We start from the raw sequence: 21,300 nt of genomic DNA on the forward strand, positions 1-21,300 counted from the left end.
TGCACAGTCATCATAAAAAGGACGTATGAAGTAAGTACGCAATGCACATGAAGAGAACTGGTTACGGAAATTACATGAAATCACTAAAAATACAGTTAAAGCTACAGTAGGCAGAAATCAGATGAAACACACACGGTTCTGCCGTCTCTGTCCAAAACAGGTTTTATATAATGATAATAAACATATATCAACATACATTTTTTTACCAACAATGGTCAAGAAACAGAAAAAAGCTTAAGGACACTGCCTGAATTTGTCATTTTTTGCATTTAGAATCAGTCTTAAGTCAAGTATTGTGCAATTTTCCAAACCCACATACTCCCTTCTGCAAGTCAAGGTCAAAACTGGATGTTTCAGCACCATATTGAAACAAGTCAAAACTGTCTACAATTTAGTTTTGTTAGTTTTTTTTAAATTATTGTTATTATTATTAAAATAAATAAATTTTTTTTTTTTTAAAAATGAAGAGGTCTGGACACTCCTGGACACTCTTAATGGACTTTCTCAAGCAACAATAGATTATACTCATCTGTAAAGTTATTGCGTGTGACAGCTTCCCTTATTTTCTCTCTCTTTCTTTCTGTGTGCTATTATTATGATTATTATGATTATTATTATTATTATATTTTTAAAATAATTATTTTGACTTTATTTTTCTCTTTCACAGTTTTTTTGTGTGTATGTGTGTAGTGAGGTTAGTTTGCATTTTATTGTGCAATTAGTGTGGTATGTGTTGATGTGTTATGTATGTTTGTCTATTGGAAATCAATAAAAAGCAATAAATAAATAAATAAAATGCATTTTTCCGTGTCTGTCTGATGCAGCCACACCTTTTGAAACACAAAAAAGATGTGTATGCATTTTTTATTTATTTATTTGAGATAATGTTTGAAGTGTTTGTAAAATTTTAAAGGTGTCCAAAAACTTTTCTCCACTATTGTATTGTGTTGCTTCAGAAATAAATAAACAAGTCAACACAGGACAGACAACTTCTTGACACTGATTGGTCATTAGAGCTGTCAATCACTCATTTTTCCTTCTTAAAGCATTCATAATTGTCAAGAAAACCTCTCATGAGCTCGATTTTCTAGAACAGAGTCAAGATCGGTCAGAAATCTCATTTCCTCACAAACCACTTTAATTAAAATATACTGAATTGTTATTATGAATGTTATTGTGAAGTTTGGGCAAACTGAAGCTCTATAAAAGCCTCTACTACACTGGTTACCCACCTTTTTTGGCTCATGACCCCATTTTAACATCATACATTTCCAGCAACTGCAGACATGCAAAACAGAGACATTTTTTTTTGCTAAAATTAATTTGTTTTTGATCATGGAATAGTTTGCTATACTACGTTACAAATAAACATTAATTTTAGATGACATTTATATATAAGCTACATTTATATATAGGCTATATAATGTATATTATTGTGGACGGAGGCAGAAAAGCCAGGTGTAGATCACTGCACAAAGTGAGAATTTTATTTTCCTCGGTCAGGATATGTACAGTCAGTCCAGCTTGGATTTGCAAGGCTGACAATTAATACTGAACAAACAATAACTCAAACTATGAATTATGAAAGAGCTGCAGCATCTGAAACTGACCACAATGAACATTTGAAAGATAAACAGTACCACAGTGCTTCAGTTTCAGCTTCAGAGTTTGTCATGTCTTTTATGTCTTTTTATCTATCACCTCAAGAACATTTCTAGGATTAAAGGACTGATGGCACAGCAGGACCTTGAAAAACTTGTCCATGCATTTATCTTTAGTCGAGTTGACTACTGTAACAGTATCTTCTCTGGTCTGCCTAAAAAGTCTATCCGATGACTGCAACCGATCCAGAATGCTGCTGCTCGAGTCCTCACTAAGACCAAGAGAGTGGACCACATCACTCCAGTTCTGAGGTCTCTACCCTGGCTTCCTGTCTCTCAGAGAATAGACTTAAAAATTCTCTTGCTAGCTTATAAAGCACTGAATGGTTTAGGCCCAAAATACATCAGAGACCTTCTCGTCCAGTATGAACCATCCAGACCACTCAGGTCATCTGGTACAGGTCTGCTCTGTGTTCCCAAAGTCAGAACTAAACATGGAGAATCAGCGTTCAGTTTCTATGCTCCGTATATCTGGAACAAACTACCAGAAAATATCAGGTCTGCTGAGAGTCTGAGTTCTTTTAAGTCAAGGTTAAAGACTCACCTGTTCACTGCTGCCTTTGACTAAAAGGCTTTTGACTTTTTAAATTTTATATTCTCTTTCGAAACTCTGCACTGCAACTCTTACTTTAATATGTGTGTTTTTATTTTTTTTGGATTTTATGTGTTGTTTTCTTACTTGCTGTTTTTAATCACCTTTTACATGTTTCTTTTATAATGTTTTAAATGTGTTTCTTTTTATTTCAATGTCCTGTGTGAAGCACCTTGAATTGCCTTGTTGCTGAAATGTGCTATACAAATAAACTTGCCTTGCCTTGCCTTATGGATTGTCTCTCAAATCTCCATATATTTTTTATCAGTATTTTTTAATTTTTTTTTTATCAATTACTATAAATTTCAGGCAACCCCATTTGAATTCCAGGCGACCCCACATGGGGTCCCGACCCCAAGGTCGAAAAACACTGCTCTACTAGCTTAGTTGTAGATCAGTCTAAAAGTTTATCTAGTCCACCTGCTGGTTCTCTCCACCTTTCTTCACCCTGCTTATCTTCTGTGTGACCTTTTCATGACAAATCTATCCAATCAGGATCCTTGAGCTCGGCTCCTGTGCTTGTTTATCTACCTGTCTATGGTTCCTCCTCCTTCTGCTTCACTTCTGCTACGCCCACCGATACCTGCTTGACATATCTTCTCCTTGGACCTCCACCTGTTTGACCAGCCTTCTCTCCACCTTCCTCTTTGTCAGCTCATCTTTTCCATTTCCTCATAAATCCAGTTCTTCTGCCTTCCAACTCCATGCACTCTTTCCTTCATCCTTCACCTCACTCCCCTACAAACAATACCACCAACTCTAAACTTCAGTCCATAATTTTTTGGGTTTGACTCCATAATTCAATGCATTACATAATTTTATTTAGATCTTAGAGCCCTATTGGGAAGCTTCAGCCAGACTGTAGAAACATTGTGAATGTGAGGAATTGACTCATAATTTCATCATAGCATTCAAATTCTGCGTGGAGTTACAGTGGAGGCAGGGATAAAAGCATAGGTCCACACACTGGTGTTTGAGTTAATTGGTTGCAAAGAGCCCTTCACTTCCACCATTAAAGATCCGAGCCTGAGGATACACAAAGTATCAGACTGAATTACACTAAGTTAAACAGGGTCATCATGTCTCCCCTACCACTAGAAGCACCAAAGAGCTTATTTCGTCATCGTGTTTGCAGTTAAAAGGATTTGTTGAAACGCTCCTACCCCACTTTTGGCCTTGTTTACAGAATGATTTATGCTAATGAACCCACTTTCCTCTTCGGTTCACTTATTTCCCTGGAATTCGAAACAAGAAGTGGCAGAATGTGACAACTAACATGTAAGATTTTTCATCTAGAAGAAGGTTGTAAAAAGGTTTGTTTCTATTTATGGAGCTAGGAAACACAGGAGTAAACAAGAGATGTATTTTGAGAAAGACTGTGCCAAGAATGTCATATTTTTCCTCTGAAAATCAGACTCCATAACAATAGAAAAGCCTGGCTGTTAAACCCTGTCAGGCACTGGAGCACTGTAAACTGAATTCTATGAACCCAGATGCTCCAGAGTCTATGCCCGACCCCCTGACATTGTTTATGTGAAGAATGGAGGCATGTGGATTCATGGAGGAATGAGGGAAATGAACTGTAGCTGAATGAGAGAAACTCCAACATGAAATGTAAAAATAAGGCCAGAGTGGGTAAAATGGTCCAATTTCTTTTACCAAAGTTTATTTAAGACTAAGCTTCACCAAACTGTTACTGTCCCAGTTACAATTTGAGGCACACAATTTTAGGGTTTTGTAATAAAACCTTTACAACAGGCGTGTCAAACTCATTGTAGTTCATCGGCCACATACAGTCCAACCGGACAGCCCAAACTGGCTAGAATTTACTGGTCCAGCCCGACTGAGATTAAATAATAACCTGTACTATAACTAGAAAAGCACTTGGAGAGCACAGACCTCCACCAAGGCAGAACCCCCCCATCACCACCAAAATTTAATCATTTGTTCCTTGTGCCAGTATCAACATTTCCTGAAATTTTCATCCAAATCCGTCCATAACTTTTTTGAGTTATCTTGCACACGGACAGACAGATAGACAAACAAACCAACGCTGGCAAAAACATAACCCCCTTGGCGGAGGTGAAAGGGAAGTTGATTCTGTTTGTGTGTGTATGTGTGTCGGGCATCTCACAAAATCTGGAAAGAGCTGACTGCTGCAGTTTGGCATACTTATGTATTTTTGGTCAAGAAGGAGACTAGCAAAAACGGCAAGTTGATAGGACCAATATTTTGGGAGATATTAGTAATTTTGGAATACAATAGCCTTATAATCATGTTGCTATGCCCAGAATGCTTTGGCAGTGACTGCTGGACAAATGTGGTACAGCATGCATGAATACACAACAAATATCCAAGTTGGGGGACTGGGATGCTACCCCTCAGGGTCAGGATGTGGATTTTAAAAACACCCCACCTTTTCACATTCCACCCTCGGTTCTGACAATAATGAAGTCCACAACCCATGGTTCCCCATGGGATCACATAAAATCCGGACAGAGCTGACTGATACAGTTTGGTAAACTTATGTATTTTTGGTCAAGGAAGAGACTAGTGCAAATGGCAAGCTGATAGGAACAATATTTTGGGAGATATTAGTAATTTTGGAATACAATAGCCTTACAGTCATGTTGCTATGCCCATGACGGTTGATGGGAAGTGCAGCACCACGCTTGGCATGACGAGAAATGAGGTTAAAAACAGAAACGACACATTTACTAACTTCAGTCCCTAGATATCAGTATTAATATATTAATTGTTGCTTAAATTTTAAAGGATGACTTACCAAACAATTTTTATATCAGTACTTATAAAATATAGACTAGCATCTTTTCCCAAAAGTCAGCTCTCCCCAGCATAAAAACCACCACATCTAGAACCTGTGGTTCTCCATGGGTCAACACACTAGTAAAAGCATAATAGCCTACAAATAATGAGAATTTTTTCCCTTTGTTTTAATGCAAAAAAGTACAAATTATATAATGAAAATGTTTACATGTACAAACTATCCTCTTAAATGTGAATAACCTGAAATTTCTTAAGAAAAAAATCCAATTTTAACAATATTATGCCTCAACTTATCATTTATACATGTGCATCACAGATCACAGTGGATCTACAAAGGCACAAAACAGGTATAACGTTGTGAAAATGTTGGAGTTTGGAAAATGAGTTTGACACCCTTGACTATTAATATCTTCAATCTAATTTTTGCATTTCACATTTTCATCCCAAGGGCCAGATTGGAACCTTTGGAGGACCGGTTTTGGCTCACAGACCATATGTTTGACACACCTGCTTTAGATAATGTTTGATATCAAAACAATAAATGAAGCAGAACTGAGATATTAAGACTAAACAACAATATGTAATTTGTATGTGCTCTTAGACATTCTGAATTTTTGTGCCATTTTGCATGCATTGCACAAATTATCATTTTTTAAGGCATGTTATAATTTTTATGAGGAAGTTCGACCTCTCTTTTTCTGCTATTCTGATGTAACTTTTTAGGGAAAGGAGGTTTTCAAGCCGAAAGAATTTCAAGTAGTCACCTTATCCCTTGTACATCCACTTGACATCGCGGTGTCATCTCGGTATGGATGGCACTGACTTCTCCGTCAACATGTCAAAACTGCCCAGGAATCGCTTGTTCTTCTTACATATCATTTCCTGTCTAACCCCACTCACTGAGTATAAGGTCTGCATAATTCTGCAGAAGTTTGCATAAATCTCAGCCTGCTGTTTTTCTTTCTCTGGGTGTGAACAAAATTAGATACTCTAGCCTATAGTTGAGGTGTGACAGTAGTATTAAAGGATGAATGCGAGAGCTATTGAAGTGTTGAATTGTTGCTGAAGGCAAGGGAGACAGATTCAGACTTGGGCGCCATGACGTGGAAGCCTTTTGCTGCTAATGAGGGTATTTTGTACAGAGGAAATTGTCAAAACTGTCTTCGGTTGTCCTGAAATTGTTTCTACTCCAAGAATACACTAAATCTAAAAATGTGACACCAGCAAGTGTGTTGAAAATGTAATATTAAATATTGATACAGTACGTCTGTATTCTTACTGTATGCATCACATGCAATCGGTGAATTGACTGATCAGCAACACAGTTTTAGAAATATGAATAAATGTAGGTTTTGATGCTTGCGACACACTCAAAAAAAAATTGTGAAGAGACAAAAATATCAGATAAAATAAGTTTGTAGAGTATACGATAACCCTGTTCTGTGAGATTTCAGCACTACATCCACCAAAAAATCACAGCCTGTTCACACTAATATTTTGCAAAACAAACATTTTTTTCTACATTTGGGCCTTTCATCCACACATAAACAACGTTTTAAGTCAATAAAATAGGAGACAGATGCATGTCCCAAACCCAAACGAACACCTTAACTTAATTTACTACCAATTTTGTAACTTGTCATCATTGCTTAGTCCGACAGACTGAAGCCTCTGCACCTCAGAAGTTCCACAAAATTAAAGTTCCACAAAAATAAGTTTGTCTGAATGTTTGTCGTTGATATTTACTTACTTACGAAATAAAATTAAAGTTACTAGGCATTTTTTTCATCAAGGGTTAAATGAGGGTAAATATATATGCCTATTTAGGAACCCAGAAGACTTAGAAGTAGGGCTGGGCAATATGGAAAAAAATCATATCACAATATTTCATTCATATCAGACAATATCGATATGTATCTCAATATAAATCAAATCACTATTTTTGTCAAGCTTAAATTTTCCGTTACTCTTAAGTAAGCTGTGAAGACATCAGAAGGTTATTTTTGATTTAAATATGATTTATTTTCTGTCAGAGGTTGAACATGACAGATGTGCTGAAGAACATTATACAACTGTTTCAGATCAATAAAAAAGGTACATTTATTTAAAACTAAACTAAAAGTCTGACCAGCAGGCAAAACCTTTCAAGTTTTAAAAGAGAGCACAAACAAAACAGACCATCTTAATGAAACAATGCCAGGGGGTATATACATGGGGTTGCGTTCCTTGACTGCCATAACTGGCGTAAACCAAAAGTGAAACTTAACATGCTTTGAAGGTCCAACTCCCGGCTTCCATGCCTCTGTTGTACACCAGAACTGAAACGGTTCACACCCTACTTTTCAGTAACCTGGTCGCCCCAGTTGTCGGTTAAATTTTCTCCTGAGGGGACACAAATTATTTCCCACTACAGCCCAAACATTAGTGTGTATCCTGCGGCTGGCTCTTATGTCTGCGCTGTGTGCGTCAACCTAAACTGATGTGGCTCTAGCGGGATTGGTTCGGTGTGGCACTACTTAATTACGACTGGCTGTTCTTACATTGGGGCAAAAAAGTATTTAGTCAGCCACTGATTTTGCAAGTTCTCCTACTTAGAAAGATGAGAGAGGTCTGTAATTTTCATCAGAGGTACACTTCAACTATGACAGACAAAATGAGAAAAAAAAAAATCAGGAAATCACATTGTAGGATTTTTAAAGAATTTACTTGTAAATTATGGTGGAAAATAAGTATTTGGTCACCCACAAACAACCAAGATTTCTGGCTCTCACAGACCTGTAACTTCTTCTTTAAGAAGCTCTTCTGTCCTCCACTCGTTACCTGTATTAATGGCACCTGTTTGAACTGGTTATCTATATAAAAGACTCCTGTCCACAGCCTCAAAAAGTCAGACTCCAAAGCCAACCATGGCCAAGACCAAAGAGCTGTCGAAGGACACCAGGAAGAAAATTGTAGACCTGCACTGGGCTGGGAAGAGTGAATCTACAACAGGCAAGCAGGTTGGTGGGAATAAATCAATTGTGGGAGCAATTGTAAGAAAATGGAAGACATACAAGACCACTGATAATCTCCCTCGATCTGGGGCCCCACGCAAGATCTTATCCCGTGGGGTCAAAATGATCATGAGAACGGTGAGCAAAAATCCCAGAACTACATGGAGGGACCTGATGAATGACCTGCAGAGAGCTGGGACCAAAGTAACAAAGGCTACCATCAGTAACACACTACACCCAGAGGGACTCAAATCCTGCAGCGCCAGGCATGTCCCCCTGCTTAAGCCAGTACATGTCCAGGCCCGTCTGAAGTTTGACACAGAGCATACGGATGATCCAGAAGAGGACTGGGAGAATATCATGTGGTCAGATGAAACCAAAATAGAACTTTTTGGTAAAAACTCAACTTGTCGTGTTTGGGAGAATGCTGAGTTGCATCCCAAGAACACCATACCTACTGTGAAGCATTCATCATGCTTTGGGGCTGTTTTTCTGCAAAGGGGACAGGACGACTGATTCGTGTTAAGGGAAGAATGAACGGGGCCATGTATCATGAGATTTTAAGCCAAAACCTCCTTCCATCAGTGAGAGCATTGAAGATGGAACATGGCTGGGTCTTCCAGCATGACAATAATCCCAAACACACCGCTCGGACAATGAAGGAGTGGCTCCGTAAAAAGCATTTCAAGGTCCTGGAGTGGCCTAGCCAGTCTCCAGACCTCAACCCCACAGAAAATTTGTGGAGGGAGTTGAAAGTCCAAATACTAATTTTCCACCATAATTTACAAATAAATTCTTTAAAAATCCTACAATGTGATTTCCTGGATTTTTTTCCTCATTTTGTCTCTCATAGTTGAAGTGTACCTCTGATGACAATTACAGACCTCTATCATCTTTCTAAGTAGGAGAACTTGCAAAATCAGTGGCTGACTAAATACTTTTTTGCCCCACTGTATGTCTGTCAAAACACAGACGAATGAATTCTACCAAAACTGTATCGAGCATGTTTAATATTTGTATCAAGGAAAAGTTATTTCACGATATATATCATTATCGTTTTATCGCCCAGCCCTACTTAAAAGGTTGAAGAAGTGGCTTGTGACTGAAGGGTCACCAGTTCGAATTCCCAGGCTAACAGAGAAACTGTTGACTAATGTGCCCTTGAGCAAGGCATTTAACCCCCATTTGCTCCCCAGGCGTCTGACATGGAAGCCCACTGCTCCTTGTCTGCAGTGTGGGGTGTGTTCCTGCATGTTCAGCTAAAGATAGATTAAATGCAGATGGTGAATTTTAGTGTGTGTAACATGTTCATGTGTGTAATATACTGATAGGTCAAGATTCTTAAAATGAATCTATTCATGTTAATGTGGACGGAGGAAGGATGCTTTGCAGGGAAACTTGAAGCTTGATGCTTTTTGGCGAGCTTCGTGACAGATTTGTTAAGAATATTTTTCAATGTGAAAATGCAAAGAATTTAGGCCTTTTACCATCCGCACTATATAATAGTGTGAAAATATGAAGGAACTTGAGGAAAATCTCAGTCTGCAAAGGCCAAGGATGGAAGCTGTATGTGAATGTCTGTGACCTTCGGGCTGTCAGGTGGCATTTCATGAGAAAACCTGTTTTGTTATTGTGATGAATGCAGACACATAGGCTTGGACTTTATATAAGCTATGGAGAGACTGTCATTCATTAATTTAACTCATTAAATACATCACAATCATCAGCATTAACAGTTTCAGCATTACAAGGACAGAACTGCTCTGCTGAGTCCACATGGTGAAAAAGTCTGTTTCAATTATTTATTTGTTTAGAGAAAAAAAAAAAAAAAACATGATAAAAGAATGAAACAAATGAAACAAATCTACATAATCTACATGAAGGCTGCTGTGCAAACACAATATGCTAGAAGATATGTATTCCTCTTGGACATTAGTCCAGCAGCTTTTAGTCAGTTTGGATCAAATCCCATTAGTTTCCCTACTCAGTGCAGTTCATTTGGGGAGGTGGGAACACAGTAATCACACCAGGGTGGATCAAACAAAACGCCGAGACCACTTAGAAGAGGTGGTCTTGGTAGAGTTCCAAACGAACTATCAGGTGGTTCGTCTGTGGGAATGTGATCACCTCTGGGTGCAACAGAACTACCAGGTGAGCAAGACAAGTCTGAGCTAAAGAACTCCTGTATCTTTGTACATTTGTTAACCGTACAAATTTGCAAAGGAGTTGTAACCCCCCACCCCTCCACTGACTGAGCCCCCTGGAGTCTAATGGACAGTGCAATACTCACTCTACCTCAGTGCAATACCTACAACACATGCACCTTGTTTTCCTTACCTCATCTGTATATATTCTTATCTGATGAGTCTGTATGATTGAACTGATGCTTCACTGTTCTCTTTAATCTTTTTTTTTTTTATCTTTATTGATTTATCTTGCCACTTAGCTGTCTTTTTTAATTAATGTGCTGTAATATATTGTTTTGGGTTTTTTTTGGGTGCCTTTTGTCATCAGGCTGGGGACTACAGCAGGATACTAGCTATGTTGGCTAAAGCTGCCCCTTTTTACTGTTACCGATACAGTTAATCAATTGGGATTGCCCACAATACAATAAACTAATAAACTAAACTAAATTAAATTATTTGTTGTACATATTTGCCATCTGTAGATTTAGATTTTGTATATTTCAATAGTTTTAGTAGTACTTTAGTCTATATATATTTAATATTTTATCCTGAAGCCTTTTGCACATGTCTACATTTTTCAGTACTTTGTGTGACAGTTTTATACAGTCTTTTTTACACAGTCTTTTTTTGTTGTTGGTGTTTTGCACTTAGTGTTTCTGCTGCTAAACTGATTCTTATTGTTCCTGTGACAGTGACAATAAAGATCTATTATTCTATTCTACTTAGTGGGAGAATGTTTCTTGACAAGTTAGATTAAGCATTGCCATCTTTGCCTTTGGTTTGGTTAAATTTTCCACTGTATGAAAAAAAAATCTAAGGATAAAACATTCAAAGCTAACAACCTCAATGACTGATTTACACAGAAGAAAACAACCTACCGATCTGAAACCATCTTGAGTGTACACATCCTCCACCACTCACAATGACACTTGGGATGCGTGTCCTATATAATGAACAGATTCACAATCATCTTCACTTTCACTCTGCTCTTTTGAAAGAGCATTGACAAGCGGTCATGTCATGTCGAAACCTTGACATGAACCTGAACTACACAGATGTAAAAGTTTACAATAAGAAAGAGGAGGCTGTTGGAAAATACTGCCAGTTCAAAACCCTTATTTTACCCAGTGGAGGAACGAGTCAGTGAACTCATCAGAAACAGTCTTCTCTGATGAGTCCACTTGGATTAACGTAGTGTCATGTGCAACACAACAACTAAAACTCTCTAAGCTCTAAGTCACAATTATTTGCTTGGTAAAGCTATAACCCTTTTGACCCAAACTGTAGCCTGTGATGACAACATCCCCCTCATTTATGGTGAGCTATGTTTTTCCACTAGATGCAGATGCATGTTTGGTTCTTAACAGCTATAACAGAGTTCAAGAATTCCCCCGTAGCATGAATAAAAATACTAATTGCAACTTCATTTTAATTCAACCTTATCCACAGCTGCAACACACCAATGAGAAACAGCGGAACCTGCCGTTAATGAGCGAAAACAGAGAAAAAAGACCAGGGAGTTGAAATGAAAGGCTCAGTGCTTATGGTATTATTACAACATTTGCTGCCACAGTATTAAATAAAGGTTCCCTTTTTGCAGCAATCAACATAACAAAAGGAAATCTATTGTTGTGTTGATTTCCCTCCCATTTTTTAAGCCCTGACACCATTTGAGAAAGATAGTTCGCCTCCAGACAAAAAAATCCACACACAGCAGACAAAACACACATGCAAAAACCACAGGCGTTTCGCCTTCATCTCTCCAGCGGTCCCGAAAGTATATGCTTTGAGGTTATCCTCGCTCCTTTAATTTTCCTCTAATTCCTCTCTCTTCTTCTGTCTTCTTCCTTTCTCTCCGTCTCATAAAAACACGCACCGGTCTTCGTTCACCATGACCAGACACTGCTGGAAGCTGAAATTGAATTCCTTTTAAAGGTTTTCTGTGAAGATTTACCTTGGTTTCTTGAGTTAAGGTGAAAACAGCAAATGTGATAACTGCTCATCAGTTTTTGTTTCCTACCTACAAGGCTACACGCAGTTTGGAAAAAAAAAAGGCATCAGCAAACCTGGAAAATGATTTACTGTGTCATATTGGTTTCCTAAATAACCGCCAACACATCCCACATTCTACAGCTCCTTAAGACTGGAGGCCAGGTAGCATAGCATAAGCCGCACCACTGGGAATCCTCATATCTGGCAGAAAAAAAAAGAAGAAGCTGGCATAAAACTACCAATACTGAACATGATGCACCAACAGAAGACATTCAAACCTCAGGACGGCCCTTCCATCCCAGCATAAGCCTTCTGTTTCAATGACGTTTAGGATTTATACACATCATTTACGTTTGTTCTACCATCCTGATCCCAGAACCATCACAGGCTTACAACCAAGTACTAAGCTTACAAACACACCTCTGATGTCCTGGGATTATTTAGGCTTTAATTCCTCTTCAATTAGTGCAACACAGTCTTTGATATGACATTTCATTCTAAGTGCTGAAAATAGCCGCAGGAAACATTTAAGGTAATATCACTGGGATTTACATGAGTATACAGTACACATGTCCAGGACTGGCATGTTAACAGAAACACTTTGACTATAAAGTGGAATGTGTATCAATAAAACATTCCAGCACATTTATACTGTAGATCATCTTCTACCAAGATTTGCATTGATTTTGAAGATTGTGGTTCGTATCTATATCATTTGTGGTTGCTGCAACCATAGCAATTAAATTATAGTCATTTGTTAGGGAAAGAGCTTAAATTTATGTCAAATTACTATACATTGATGCCCAGATCATCTGTAGATGTTGGACAACTGTGGAGGACTTTGACAATACTGTATGTCACCCTTGTGTTTCATTGATCATCCTCTGTTAACAGAAATACAATGTAGTGTCAGCATTTTTGTGCTGTAAATCAAAGTTACATGGTGGAATTTGAAAGATCTTGTCGACACTAATGTGCATATGTCACAAACCAGATATTTGTCTTTATGGGTCTTTTGCCCACAGGTAAACAGCAGATTTGTTCAAGACGTTCCAAAGTGAAAGTTTTTCTTTCTTTTTTTTTTCCTTTGAAGAGTGAAATCTTTTCAAGGTAATTTGTGTGCATGTGCTCTGTATCGGACACAGTAAACAAAAACATTAGAAAATGATGAAAACCTCTATGTGTAAGGAACCTGCACATGAAACATCTAATATCAGTGATATAGGTGTATAAATTAGTGGATTACCTGCAGGAGACTGAGGTCATTATGAACACTTTTGACGATGGACCAGACCCGACATATACTAGTGACGTGGCAAATACAACTACATAAAACTCCTTTATGAAGTAGTGTGACAGACTCACAGACATAAACCTTTGCAATGCTTTTATTATGTTTTAGTGATGTGTTTTGGAATTGGGTGTTGAATATATCATCAGATCTTTGATGTCTCACATCTGGGGACCATGTTGGAAAAAAAAAAATTCATTTCTTTGGATTTCTTTTGTCTATTAAGACATAAATGAAGCCACTTACTCACTTACTCACTTAAGATTACACTTAGACACTTAAGGCAGCTTAAGTTTGACTTAACTTGTCGCTGCTGCTTGAATTTCATAAAGCCTCTGCATCTGGTAGATCCAATATTCTCCAACACTATCTTTGTCCAAAGATTACATTTCACTAGATACTATAGTTTATACTGATTTGTATTCATATCTGTGTTGTGGACAGGGAGTTTTAGTGAAACAAAGGTTGTGTGGAGGATTTTTTAAACAAAGAAAAAAAATATACATATATTAGTGTTGTCAAACAATACAATCTTTTAATCAGATTTATCACAGGGTTGCTGTGGATTAATTTCGATTAATCACAATTAATTATCATTCATTTTTAATCAATATTAATCACGTTTCAATTTGCATGAGCAAACAGACTCAAGAAAGAAGGGAATATATATGCACTTGACATGTTTGTCGCAAGCTGGGTGGCACATTAGCCGAAGTGCTAGCAGAATCCCCGACTAATGTATGCTTCACGTTAATGTGGTATTTTAAGTTGGAAGTGCTTCGCTGAAAAGAAAACTCCTTTCTGTGGAGTTTGTATAATACTTTATGTTGGTCAGCTGTTCCGTCTTAGTTTTTTTGTATTTCCATCCAGAGGGCCAATGTGCTGTTCAACGTCTTCCGTCTTTATGGGTTGGCTCTGCTGCCTGTCACTATTGGATCAACTGCCCATTTGTGTAAGTGCGATGGTAACTCTACTTGGACAAACTACCCGTAATGCTTTGCCAGAGACTTTCAGAGTCATTCTGTGCTGCAGATGGGTTAATTGTATTACAATTTTTAATCAAATTAATCATGATGACGGATTAATCCATGTTACCACGTTAATTTTGACAGCCCTAATATATATCCACCTTAGGATATAAAACTGGTAGACTATATAAAACTTTAAAGAGTAGTGTGGAAGTACAATACATCCACTGTCTTATTTCTGTTAATATGTCATTAAGAAACAATTAGTTCCATTTGAGTTCTTGCCATCACAGCATGCACAATAATGAAGTTTTTACAAAAGAAAGAATTTTTAAGGGCTTAAAGCTAATTGACATGAATAATAAAAACAAATCTGTCACTACTATGCTAATTATCAAACACCTGGTTATAGCGATGATAGAAAACAAAGCTGGCGGCAGCAGTCGGCCAAAGGGTGTTATCTCAGCAGGTGGCCTCGGATGTGTCAGACTGATATCAGCCCAACATCCGGCTTCACTCACACACAAGTCAGGCCATTAAAAGACCATATATAAAATCACACACAGCCATTTCAGGAGACCTTTATGTTGTTTCTACTTTCCTCAGGGTCAGCTAACCTTTGTTTCCAGCCCAGCAGTTAAAGCACAAAAATGTCTCTGTAGTTTGCTGCACTGTTTGGCACAGTTAGAGCAGAACGAAAGTTTGGAAACAATGCATCAGGAACTACTAAAGACTTTGAGATTCAGCGTTTTTGCTTGATGCTTTTCTGTATTTAAACTGGTGAAAGACATTGAATAATTGATGATATGTTTTAAGAGAAATCAGCTACTTCATCCATGTACAAACCACACTGGCAGCTCACAATAATAATCTATATTTGCATGTTTCATTTGAGCTTTTGCGACCTTGTTTTTTTTTTTTTTTTTCTGTATTTGAATGTGTACTATTTATGCAAGACAAATGTGCATGAGAGAAGAATAGGTGTTTATTGTCTTATGTGAGATACAGTGAGTGCAGTTCATTAAGTACCGACATATTCATACTATCATACTGCGAGAATCGTATTTCTTTAACCAAGAGCAGATGCTGACACAACGCAGTGAATTATTGATGTTGCTGAAGTAACTCAAGATATTGTATTTTGTGAAATGCCAAACAGCATGTGTAGCGCACTCTCTCAGAAGTGAAGTCCAGAGGATTCATTGGTTTCATACCATCATAATGAGGCTTCAACAGTAAGTCTAACAGGGCAGCTCAAACAGACACCATGACACCATCCAACAGGAACAGGAGAATAAAGACAAAGGTTAAAATAATTATCTCAACATTTTACCACCAAGGTCTGGCAACAACAGAGAAGTCAGACAGAGACGGGAACTATAAGATAAAAAGGAAAGAAATAAAAGGCTACAGACAGTCAGTTTAGTTAATCAAAAGAGGTGTTTGAAATGTTAAATGACTTCACTACATGGCGTCAACTTTAATGTCCAAAAACACAGACAGAAGCAGACCATCTGTCTACAGCAGAATCATGTCCAAAACTGTCTTTTGTACTCTGAGATTTTTCCTATCAGCTGTTTTTTTACTCCTGTTGTCAGCGTTCACTCTGTTTTGTTCTGCAGACCTTCTATACCACAATCATCCTCTGATACTTGGTGTAAAATACTGTATAAACCTGAAATTGTTTGTTTTTAGCTTACCGGCAGACAGGCTGTAAGCTATTGTCGTCATGCGGCATCCGGCGTCGTTGTCTGTCATTGTCGTCTGTTGTCCATTACAGAAATTTCAATCGTCTTCTTCTCCGAAACTACAATTCTGATTGACTTCCAACTTGGTATACAGCTTCTTTATGATAATGTCGACAAAAGTTAGTGACATTATTTGGATCCGGATCTGATTCTGGATTTGGTGCGATTTTGAAAAATTTTCCCATTATAAGAGATAGGAGGTAGATTGATACAATAAATCACTAAGTATCAATGATATCAAGTTGGAATTTGAATTTTTTACAGATCTGATTAGAATATGACCAAAACATGGGCTATTTCTGTAATATAATAAATACACATAACTGGGTGATAATAAATGGCATCTGGATACATTTCCCAAAGCTTTTAATTTGGCCGGTAAGCTACAGAGCCATTGGTCCTATTTTTATATAAAGGTTTCACTTTTGCGATTTTCAGTTTGTTCGGAAACGCACCAGTTTGAAATGACAGATTACAAATATATGTTAGAGGTCTCAAAATACTAATTATTACTTTTTGACAAAGATCATGTCTAAGTCATAACAATCTGTAGAGGTTTTATTATTATTATTATTAGTAGTAGTAGTTTATTTGGTTGTTAATTACTTTAACCCTTAGGGGTCCACGGTCACAGCCCCGTGACTGAATCACATGACATATTCAACATGTCGTAGCATCGTAAATCCACATAGACCACTGGGGACAATTGCATTCAAAAGTGCAAACTTGAAACACTCTCCCACTTTTTATTTGATGTTGATAGAGTAAACATAACCAGAGATATGATGGTTTGAACTCATAGCAAACAAACATGAATAAAAGTATGAAAATGAGGTGGGCGGGCGTTAAATTTCTTAACATATTATCGTCATTTTTCATCCTTTATCAAAATAGAAAAAAAAACTGGCCAAATCTGCGGATTCTAATCCACAGATTGCATTAGCATTACAGGTAAGGGTAAGAAGGGTGAGAATGACCCCCACCTGAACCGGATGCAGAAACCGGGGGTGACCGAGATAGGCTTTTATAGCAAATATTTGAGTATAGTTTTAATTTATTACAGTTTTGATTTTATATACCTAATATTTGGAACCAATATTCACTTTTAAAGTCTTTGAAAAGGTTCATTAAGCATGCTTGTGTTATTTATGCAATAAATTATATACATTTTTCAAATCGGATTTGATGTTTTTTGTGTGTTTTTTGGCCTTTTGTGTTGATATAGTAGGTTAAGGTGAAAAAATAATAGACTGATGAGATAGATGAAGTTGTGCTGAAAAAAAGATGCCAAACATGGGTATAGTAAACATTAATCAAAAGTATTCAAAAATGGCCAAAATAGGCTCAGACTCCTAAGGGTTAAACAACAAACAAAAAAAGTATATCCATTGTTCCATACACAATATGATCAATAGGGTTAAGGCTGAAGTTAAGACTTACTTTGCTTAACCCTATTTACAATTAACACAATGTTTCCACATGAAGACAAACAAAAAAAACCAAAAAAAATTCTGTGTTATCATTGCTAGATATACAACAGAAGAGAATACATATTTAATTTAATTCAGGTAAATCATGTCCTTATCTCAACTACCAATATTGACCCTAATCTTTCAAACAAGTATTTTCTTTAGTCAATCCTGAGCTCTATATTTTTGAATAATAGTTAATTTGTACATTTTTTAAAAAGTTTTAATTGTTTTGGACTTTTTGAATCGATCTTCCAGGCCATTCCAAAGATTAACCCCTCTAACAGAAATACATCTACTTTTTTATTTGTTCTTGCCTTAGCTTTTTTTTTTTTAAATTCTGGTTCCTCTGAGGCTGTACTGACTTTTCCTACATTCAAACATCTCTTGGATGGAAGGAGAGAGAAGATTATTGTGTGCCTTGGACATCACTACCACTGTATTAATTTCAACAAGATCATGTATTTTCAGTACATTAAGCTCTGCAAAAATAGTTTGTTGGTGCATAAAAATCAGCATTAGTAATAATTCTTATTGCCTTTTTTTGAAGTAAAAAGTTAGGATGAATATTTGAGCAGTAGTTGTTTCCCCATATTTCTGCACCATAATTTAGGTATGGAAGAATAATAATTCTAAAATAAAAAGGGTGAGACCTAACTTCATCACAATGGCATTCGAACCAAAATGTATTTCACTGTCCTTTAAAATGATGCATGTTTTATTTTGAAAGACTATTTATGCTGAACACAACGATCCTCTGAACTCAAACTGGAAGAATGTTATCTGGTTTAAAATCAGCGAATATTGATGCAAGCTAATTTCACATGAAAAAGTAGATGTGAGGGTTTTGTTTTCACCTCAGCTGTTTCCATTATCAATTATTCATTATTTAATTTGGTCTATAAAACAGAAATGGTGAAAAAGTGTTTCCAAGAGCCAAACATAACCTACAATCTCTTGTTTGGTCCCAAACCAAAAAAGTAAAAATTTAGTGACACAGATGAGGAAATAAAGCAGAAAACAGTCACTTTTAAAGAAATGCAATCACATATTTTTTTCTCTAAAAAATTACTCTAGCAACCAATAATGCGATAATGACCAATAACATACATACCTACTAATATGATAAAAAGTTTGACCATTTAAAATGTAATAAAGCCAATGATGTAACAACTTGGCAGTGTAATAAAATGTTTGAGGAAAAAAACGTAATTACACTTTGCAAATAATGTAATAAATTATTGCTGTAGAATTAAAAAAAAAAAAAAATCCTTTAAAATATAATGTAATACTACATAAATAGGACTGCCTTTCTTAGAAATAAGCATCTTTTAGTTTTTTTTTGCAATTTTTGTGTAGCTTGTTCATGAAATACAGCTATAGTTGATGGCATAGTTTTCATATTCATTCATCAAGGCTATGTAAGATACAGAATTCTCCCTCCTTAGTTATGTTTGTAATCACTTTTTTCCATTATTGGCAAAATGTTATATGTTATTGCATCAAACATTTAATGAAATTATTGGTAAGTTATTATATTATTGGCTTTATTACATTTAAAAAGGTCAAAATTATTATGTCACTGACCATTATTCCATTTTTGGCGCCTATAATGACTGGAAGTGATTATTTATTATCAAAATAGCTGGCGACTCAATAGTAAAAAACTACTCTAATAATTAGTCTGGTGTCAACACACTAATGATGAACTCAGATGATGTAAATAAGGAGTTTAATTGAAGAGGGATGGGTTATATTATTTTCTGGTGGATGATATGATGCTATTTCTCTGGTTCTGCTTCAGTTAACTTTCAACTCACCTGTAGCCATGTTGAGTGTCCACACACACGCCACCATTGAAGCAGGGGTTTCTGGGATACGCTGCGCAGGGCTGATGGGACAGCTCTCTTCCTGGACAGGAGCACACAGCTGTGGATTCCACTGTCACAGAAACCAGACTCATAGTCCCACAGTCCACCACGGTGGGCGTGTCCCGCACGTTCAACACGTTGGTGCAGCCTCCGGCGCCGGCGCATTCTGAGCTGGGACACTCGTTCACGCGGACCTGGAACACGTTGATCTGCAGGAACGACTGCAGCTGGATTGAGACAGACAAAGAGGAAAATCCTGATTCATATTGTGTATAAATGAAAAAAAAAAACAGTCATTATTTTGAAAATTGTAGCATTTCTTTGTAAATATTCGCACTTTTGGCTTGGCATGGCTGAGTACTTTTTGTGGATATTTGGGGAAGTTTTGGCAAGAAAATGAAGCTAAAATAAAATAAGTTTCATCACAGCTTTTAACATAGCAAGAAAAAAGAAAGTTTGAAAAATGTGTTCAGAAAAGAGAATAAGTTGTCAAAAGTGTCACTAAGCCAAGGCATGTTTTTTCATGAAAAAGCTGGGACTGTATCTGAATATGTTTTTTCTTTTTCTTTTTTTGGTGGTGGTGGCGATATTTTTGTTAGAAAAATGAAATAAAATTAACAGAGAAATAGCCACAACTGCAAAACGATAAACTTGAAGGAAATGTGAAAACTGTATTTAGAAAAGAATAAAGGTGCTTGGATGTTCACAGAATTGTATTGAAGGCCCTGTTTTGTGGAGAAATCAAATTACCCAAATAGATAAAAAAAGGAAAAAGACGTCTTATTTGAGATGGCTATTTCATAAAAACGTGGATCACGCAATAAAGTAAAGTTTAGTTCACTTATATAGTTCCAGTAGGGAAATTAAACCTCTGAATTTAACCCATTCTGTTCCACACACTGAGCAGTGGACTCCAGATGATTTCTAATACATTAGTCAAGGACATAGACAGGAGAATTAACCTAGCATACTTGTTTTTGGTAACAGGGTTAAACCAGAGGATATGGTGGAAACCCAAAGGTCAGGGAGGGAAACCTGCAAACTGTATACAGACAGGGAATAGAACTCACACATGTAGCAGCACAAAATACCTTCTTCACAATAGGAAGAAATTTACAAATGTACCAGCACAGATGAAGGGGAATAGAGACAAAAAAAAAAATACATTTAATAATACCCATGGAACTACTATAACTGCCGCCACATTCATTAAACAGGTGCAAGAAGGTTTAGAATCTTCAAATGGGTACTTACTATCTAATACCATGCTTTGCTTCTGAATTAAACATTTGTCGGCTTCCATCTGGACAGAAACAGCAGTTATCAACAGTTACAGTGACAGTATGCCACTTTAGAAAAAAAATAAAAAATAAATAAATAAATAAAATCTAGGGCACACAAGTTGATTGCTCTGAAAAAGTGAAATGCAAGCCTAATGCGGTCAAAAGAGGAGGGATAACCAGTGCAAACAGCTGGCAGACCAATATGTGGGAGAAAAAAAAAGCTTATTTCTCACACCATGCTATATATCTGCAAATGAGTAAACTACACTCTAGTACTGTTTTTGATCTGCAACAACTTTTCAAAGGCCAGTCCAGCTGCCTCTACTGTGCATGAATATATTTTTTAAAGGAGCTGTTAGCATTTCTTCATCTTTATTCACTAATAAGCGTGGTGGAGAATTCTTAGTCGACATATATCCTTAGAGAAAGAGATTAAAACCGTAACATTTTTGGGGTAAA

At 36.8% G+C, this 21,300-nt stretch overlaps 1 protein-coding gene across 1 annotated transcript in view; it reads right to left on the minus strand.

Moving 5' to 3' along the window:
* The window catches only part of LOC115413880 (neural-cadherin), a 527,604-nt gene that overhangs the window by 168,144 nt on the left and 338,160 nt on the right, over window positions 1-21,300 (minus strand). Inside the window, exon 26 of the mRNA XM_030127006.1 lies at window positions 19,508-19,785. Within this exon, the coding sequence (XP_029982866.1) occupies window positions 19,508-19,785 (278 nt within the window). The remainder of the gene's footprint in view (window positions 1-19,507; window positions 19,786-21,300) is intronic.

Source organism: Sphaeramia orbicularis, chromosome 3 (assembly GCF_902148855.1).
Source record: "Sphaeramia orbicularis chromosome 3, fSphaOr1.1, whole genome shotgun sequence".
In the NCBI taxonomy this organism is placed as follows: domain Eukaryota; kingdom Metazoa; phylum Chordata; class Actinopteri; order Kurtiformes; family Apogonidae; genus Sphaeramia; species Sphaeramia orbicularis.